This window comes from Gasterosteus aculeatus, chromosome 9 (genome assembly GCF_964276395.1).
Source record: "Gasterosteus aculeatus chromosome 9, fGasAcu3.hap1.1, whole genome shotgun sequence".
Lineage (NCBI taxonomy): Eukaryota > Metazoa > Chordata > Actinopteri > Perciformes > Gasterosteidae > Gasterosteus > Gasterosteus aculeatus.
This window is the reverse complement of record NC_135696.1, coordinates 4,304,912-4,312,435: the sequence shown is the minus strand read 5'-3', so window position 1 is coordinate 4,312,435 and position 7,524 is coordinate 4,304,912. Positions and strand designations below refer to the sequence as shown.

At 37.9% G+C, this 7,524-nt stretch overlaps 1 protein-coding gene across 1 annotated transcript; it reads right to left on the bottom strand.

Annotated features, from left to right (window-relative positions):
- Positions 1 to 445: 445 nt before the first annotated feature.
- On the bottom strand, positions 446 to 7,299 carry LOC120825385 (syntaxin-3). Its single transcript, XM_078080184.1, has 10 exons — positions 7,001 to 7,299; positions 5,708 to 5,782; positions 5,447 to 5,546; positions 5,288 to 5,362; positions 4,759 to 4,829; positions 4,289 to 4,397; positions 3,304 to 3,377; positions 2,673 to 2,807; positions 2,140 to 2,250; positions 446 to 1,711 (listed from the first exon to the last, which is right to left on the bottom strand). Exons 1-10 carry the CDS (start codon positions 7,028 to 7,030, stop codon positions 1,634 to 1,636), a joined length of 858 nt encoding a protein of 285 aa, XP_077936310.1. The 5' UTR covers positions 7,031 to 7,299; the 3' UTR covers positions 446 to 1,633.
- Positions 7,300 to 7,524: the final 225 nt, after the last annotated feature.

The window sequence follows — 7,524 nt, the reverse complement described above, 5'->3', positions numbered from 1 at the left end:
TACATTGTATTATTAGGCAGTGGGAAAAGCTGTTACGTGCCACGCGAGCTAATAATAAGAAAGGTGAACAGAATGGCTGTGTTGATTGAACCATGGTTAGTTTTTCCTTAACGCCCGTATCAGATTTTAATATCAATCTTTCCTACATCAAATTTATGTAGCTTTCTGGAAAGCTGGCTGTCACGTGGACACCCACAACCTCTAGTCCCAAATCTCAAAAAAATCAAATGCATGGTTAAATAGTAGGCAAACATTAAGACATTGCAGTGTATCCAACTGCATATATGGATTTAAAGCAGAAAAGAAAACCACCGCAAATAGCCCAAACCAACTAACTCTAACCCAACCCCATTAAATATAACCATGGCATGGGTCTTTGAAAAGAAGGCAGCACACAATCACCTTTAAAGCAGACTTGAAGCAGTAAAACACATCCGAGTCATTGTCAGTGTAATCAAATGAAGCAGGGCAGCATTTATTATTATTTGTAATCCCACACCTGACATGGTATTGATATCAAACGATTATGTATTCATTAAATTGATACAGATTTGAATAAAGGTCTACTATGGAGTCATGGCAGCTGCAGGTATCATTAGCTGTCAATATACTGTTGGTATACTTGGTTTCAAAATTAAAACACAAATAACAGAGAAATGTACAAAAGAATAACACCAGTGGACTAAGATATATACTGATACTCAGATATGCAGAGTGCATAGATATGCACCATGCTGATGTGCAGTGGCTGGTCATACCGTAATGCTACAGGGAGATCTGTCTGACGTCTGTCTACTTTCACTTCGTTCAATTGTGAACAGCCGCTGATATTCATTGTATACTCATCAACAAATCATTGTTTTTCTTTCCTGGGCACATGACAATATTTCACTGTTTCAATGTATTTGAGAAGGCAGATCCTGACAACTATTGAGTGTTTGAATCATTTGAGAAAGTATGAGCCAATAAAACTCGTATAGCTCACTTCAAAAAAATTTGATAGCGTTGTAAGGAATATTTTCCTTCCAGTTGAAAATGAGTAAAAGCCTACTTTTCATATCAGTGATAATGGACAAAAATTTAAATAAAAGCAAATGAGATACCCTGCTAGTCCAGGATAGCATCAAAATGTACACATCTTTAATATTTTCGTGACCCCTTGACTTGTTGTCCAGTGTCCATCTGGTCTACTTTTCCAGCTATTTTAAACTCAACGGTAATGAAAAGTCCTACACACATACGACGTAATTTACTGACAAATCCTGCACATAATACAATAGAAATGCATGTTCATGCTGCCACAGTAACCATAGTTGCTTCTCGTAGCCACAGTAAATAATTTGACTTGTGACATTCGTATTCAGATATTTCTTTGAACCATTGAAATATGGTTGAGTTGTCGTTATGCTTTGTTTACCCATCATTTGGCTCTCAGTGAGTTCTGCAGCTAATTTGAATCTGTAAGGGACGGATTAATTAAATCTAAATGCCCTGGGGTCATTTTAAGGTATCTTCTTTGGCCAGACTTACCTTTATTTTAATGAATAAAAACAGAAGCGACAGTAAACTGAGCCCATGTTGTGACCATCTTAGAACAATGCGGACAGGCTGTGGTGGGTCTTAATCTGTGCTTCTACTTGAAGAAGCTGAAGACAAATGAACCCAGTATCAAGGCCAAAATAACACAGCAGCAGAAGATCATCATTTGTTTCTGGAGAATAAGAGGAAAAGGGATAGAGACAAAAAGGAAGATGAATTACATGAAAGTTTGTCTTTTCATTTAAATTGTTTGCATAAAACATAAAAAACGATTATTACATGTTAGTGAATGAGAAAATAATTATTGCAATGAAAAAAATGACTTTTACATGTATGTTGTCAAATGTGGAGGTATTCATTCTAGAACACAATACAATGACCAATTTCAGAGAGGCCTCCGACACAGAAGTAATTCTCATATTGCATGTAAATCCTTGCTTTATCTCGTGTTTGGTGTTGCCCTTGTCTTTTTTGGACACATGAAAGACCACTGGCTCCAGAGAATGTATTATATTAATATATTTATGGTACTGTTACAACTTTAAACATGTTTTGACAGGTTATTACATCAATGTTAACAGTGAGTCAGTCTCAACTTACTCTGCGCGCCTCCTGCTGGAATTTGGCTGCCTTTTTGGTGTCGGCCACTGCTCTCTCTACAAAGCCCACCGACTGGTCCATGTTGCCCTCAATTCTGTCAATCATACCACCCTGGAAGACGGCAGGACAAGATGGAACAAGGCCAGAGAAGAGAACAACTATCATTGGTCATATTGACAACATGCATTTGAGCAGCAACAGAGTTGTTGCTGGAACTTGTTTCTGAAAATATCAAACACCACAACATGTATTATGCTGTATTATGTGTGTAGCATTGAACAAACTTTATTTGCATGATTCCAAAAAGTGCCAAATAAAAAGGCAACATACAGTAATCATCTCTTTAGCTCAAATTTGGAAGCCCATATTTTCACAAACCGGTGTAAAAGAATAGCACTAAAAGATGCTGTTAATGCAGTCCTGTAAATATTTTTTTCATATTTTAAAAATCTTTGTTAGAAGTACATTTTTCCGACTTTTTTCCTAAATTTGAACCTCCATAATGAGTTGTTATTGTTGTGGTGTGTGTGTACCTGATTCTCAACCAGCATGGCGATGTCAACAAACATGTCATGCAGCTCTTTGATGCTACTTTCCAGTCTCATGATATCTTTGTGACGAGCCTCAATCTCATTCAGGGCCTGCTGGTTGATCTTAGAGTCCATGATCTGTGGAGGGAAGGTGTGTGCGATGAAACAAACACACACAAAGTGAAGTCAGCACAAGAACAATAATACATTAAAAGGATAAATGAAGGATCAGAAGCAGATCCTCAAACAACAAATTCAACATATATTATAAATATAATATTGTGGCAATGATACGGTCACTCACAAGCACTTCGGGAAATATCTGGTCGAATGTTACTCAACCGTTACAACAACAGTATTTGCACTCACAAGTAAATAATTCAAATGTCGGGATTTGGCGGAAAAAGAATCCAAAATCCAGAGATTTTCAGTTAAATATGTAAGAAATGTGCTAATAGATGATTGAATTATTACACCAGACATGAGCCTGGGAGGAAAATATGTGTATCGGTTCAGCGAGTGAGCGAGGACGTCTCATGTTCTCTCTGATTCCTCACATCATACAGACATCCTCTGTGGTTGTGCTATTTCCATGTTTGTATTTAGAGAGGCACGTCTACGCTGTCACTCTCACCCCGGCACTAAACACAGCTGAGTTGCCTCCCTCGAGCATCTCTTCCAGCTCCTCGTCCGTTGTTGCTTTTCCCGCTATGACAAACAGAAAGAACAGTTATATACTGTATATATATACACACCAAATTACCAATGAAATAAAGAATAGTAATACCACATTATTCATTGTTAACCACTTGTTTGTGGGACTCTTGTTTGTGGGATGTTTTGTGCTCGCTATGGCGCCGTCCCAGGCCCTTAAACTGAGTAAAAAGGATACCTAAGGTTTTTATTTGATTGAATATAGGCTTCTTTTTATTGATGCATTTGGTTATGTGACTACATATGAATAGATTTGTTTTATTGGTCTATCATTGCAGATCATATGATGGATTATTGCACATAATGTAGCTGTTTCGATTTTGATAAAAAGTCAAATTTTAAAGTCTGATCTTCATCTCTCGTTCAACAGAAATAGCAAAGTTAAATCAATAGAAATATTGAACGCAAGTTTAAAGAATGCATGACATCTTTTCTATATCTTTCACTGAAGATTCCCAATAGAGCCCTTGTATATATGTGAATGGACTATTCAGGACTAAATCAGAGTCAACGAGTTTATTCATCTTAATGAATAAGTATATCACCCATAATAGCACAAAACAAAGTTTTTACAGGCAGGGAATAACAACAATATACATGCATGTATGTATTTGCATCAAATCTACAGTTTAAATAAAGCATAAATTCCGGCTCGCACGCCTTTGGTCTGTTTTGAGAAATATGTATTTATCATTGGCAACATTACCCAAAAGAGATGGTATGGGAGAAAATTAAATAAAAACGTGATACGTAGCCACTTGCAGCTGGTCAGTTTTAGCATACAGAACAGCTACTTACCGTAGCTCCTGACAACTGGTCAGCACCAAACTGTTTCCGTCTCTTGTTTACTGTGAGTGATCATACTATCCTTTGTTTGTAGGTTGTAATAATAGACTGTAACTTACTGATCTCCAGCTGTCTGGCAATTCGTCCCTTGCTCTTATCTCTGAAGTCAACCTGAGCCTCGTTGTATTTGGTCATCACCTCTACAAACTTCTTGGCCAGGATGGCATGCTGGGGGATACAAGCATACAGAGTTGGTAGTTTACTCCAAAACGTGATAAATGTACTGGGTTCTGAGCTTGATAATAGTTTTTGGCAATACACATTTCTAAATGTAAACCTCAGAGCAAGTTCCTTTTTAAAGTATTGCCTGAATCTACTAGTACTGGTTAATGGCCTATGGATATTACACAGAACAAAATGAATACTTGGAATTATGGTGCGTGAGTGTCTTCTATAAGAAGCAGGAGGGCTCTAAACTTCTACCTTCCCTCTGATGTAAGTTATTATTATTTTTTTAATTTGAACTGTTCTATACGGCAAGAGTTAGGTCAAGTAAACCTAAATTAAAGTTGTTGTAATATTGTCTGACCTGTGATTTGCGTATCCTAATGTCTGCGCCGGCCCGCTCATCTTTGTTTGACTCGAGCTGGCCCTCAATACCTGAGACAGACACAGACAAACAGACACAGACACAGACACACGGACACACACGCACACACACACACACACACACACACACACACACACACACACACACACACACACACACACACACACACACACACACACAGAGACAAAGCACAGGGACACCCAATACCATCATTCTGGGTTGTTATAAAAGAGTTTCAAGCTGAGACAGAAACACTTCATGGATTATAATTAGTATTAGTATACGGTGTCTAGTCCAAATGTAATTTGTTGTAATGTTTTTGCCAGGAAACAGTTGTAGACCACTTATTTACTCTCACACATCACATCATTCTCTATATATGCACATGTACTCTTCTATCCATCCATTTTTTGTACCCACTTTGTGCATTTTTAACTGGGAACTACTTTCTTCCAAGGTTAAAAAACAGCAAAAAGAAAAAGTGGGACTGTAAAGAACAAATACTGACTTTTAAGTTTGTTTCTTGCATTGTTGGCTGACTTCTTGATCTCATTGGTGAGGGCTTCAACGTCATCTTGTGTTTCTGAAAGAGAAAAGAAGAGCAGTTTTCAAAACAGTAAGTGAAAGACATTAAAACATTAAAGAAGAATATGTTTGTGTTTGTTACTCTGTTCAGATGTTGGGGCAGACAAGATGGTGGAGTAAAGCTTTTTTATTTCTGTGACACTCTCGTCAATCTTGTCAATGCTGCTGCGGATATCTTCAGCCTGACACACACACACACACACACACACACACACACACACACACACACACACACACACACACACACACACACACACACACACACACACTTTTTATCAATAAACAAGAAATACCTTTTCTTTTGGAAATGTGAGGAAGAGACCAACTGACACAAATAAAACACCTGATTAAAGAAATCATCCATGAAAGCCTCGTTCTCCACAGGAACCTCAATGTCGTCGCCACCAGCATCGGTCTTCTGTTATTAATCACACACAAGCATTTAAAAGAAGGTCACTACTGAGCTTGAGGATGAAATATACACACAGAATAACTATAGAACAGTGATTCTCAACTGGTGGGTCGTCGCGGACCCGTTTTTAATGGGTTTATTGCCTGGGAAAATATAAATTAGAATTAACAGCTGGCTGTTTTGTTTTTTCATTAAACTTGTTTTTGTGTTGGCATGTGTATTCTGTCTCCATACTATCTCAGGTTCAAACTGGACCATATTATCATTAAATAAATTTGAGAAGTTGAGAATGTTCCTCGATTTGGGTCGCGGCTTGTCAGTAAGGGGTGATGGTGGGTCCCGGAGCCAGACCAGTTGAGAACCACTGCTATAGAACATTTAGAGCTATTGGTTATTGATCGTACACTACGGCCAATAATACTAATACTAATACATATTCACATGCATATTTGCATTTGTATATTAGATGTAAATGGATGTACTTTTCATTTTTGGGGAGTTTTTCCTGTGCCGATGGTGGGTTTCGGGGCAGAGGATGTTGTATGTGTACAGACTGTAAAGCCCTCTGAGGCAAATTTGTAATTTGCGATTTTGGGCTATACAAAATAAAATGACTTGACTTGACTTGACTTGACCTCCTAGTTTAAACCCTAGGTTTATCAATAGGGAAATTATCTCTTTCCCGGACTATACAAAAATAAATTATTTTTGTGTTTTTCAAAATGCAATATTGTCATTGTTATTAAAGGATAACCGCTTTAATTATTCTTTTGAGTGAGTGACATAAACATTTAACTGGTCCACAATTATAGATGCCCCCCCCCCTTCATCCCGCCTCCCCACCTGTTCTAGATCCAATCTATATATTGTATCTCTGGGATATGGTAACAACATGGGTGCCTCTCCATATTGAATTATAATTTCCCCAATATTGCAGTAACATCCAAAAGACGATATTCATAAAATATCACCGACTGAGCTTACAGTTTTTGTCAGCAGTTTGGGACAGTTATGCGTATTTCAAATATTCGACCAGAACACACTGTTATTGACCAAAGAGTTATTTCCAAAGTATTTTTCATACTTGTGAAATATGAAATATGCTGTTGTTTCTGTTGTTAGTTAAATGATATGACAGCGAGCAGTTGTATTACACTCATTACACTCATTGTTCTTGTCCACACATTCACACGAGTGCTCATCAGGGAAACAGATTGCACCTACCTCTTTGAGTTGCGCCAGTCGGTCCTTCATCTCGACGAGTCTGAATGATCACAAAGACAAAGACAAAAACAAAAAACAGTGACTTCTTTAGCCTGGAGCAGCTAAAATGTCCTCTAAATGAGCCCACGGAAATTATGAGATAATTCAATTGATCCTGAAGATTTGACCGGAAGAGATTAGGGTAGAGGAAAGTTAGAATCAGGAATAAACCAAAAAGACGACATCCATAGAAGGCTTTGATTGTTTCTCTCTGAGGCAATAGTTGTGACCAACCTAACCTGAGGTCCCACTAAGCCTCTAAGAACGGATTAGGACAACAGCGGCCAGAACGATAAACCTGTCTCCCCTCATCCCTCCCATGTCTCCCAGCATTGTATGTGTGTGGGCCCTTAGATTCAGTCTCTTGGCCTGTAAATGGCATATTAAAATGTACTCTGAATGCCCCGAAATGTAATTATATTATTAATACAAGTTACCGTTCAAAGCTTCTTAGGTGAGGATTCTGAAAATAACAAATGTATGCA

Bases quoted from the DNA above. Each gene is read 5' to 3' on its own strand.
- LOC120825385 (XM_078080184.1), bottom strand. From the start codon at position 7,030: ATGAAGGACCGACTGGCGCAACTCAAAGAG. The intron at 5,783-7,000 runs GTAGGTGCAATC...GATTAATAACAG, and splicing joins GACTGGCGCAACTCAAAGAG to AAGACCGATGCTGGTGGCGA. The intron at 5,547-5,707 runs GTGTTTTATTTG...TGTGTGTGTCAG, and splicing joins TGGATGATTTCTTTAATCAG to GCTGAAGATATCCGCAGCAG.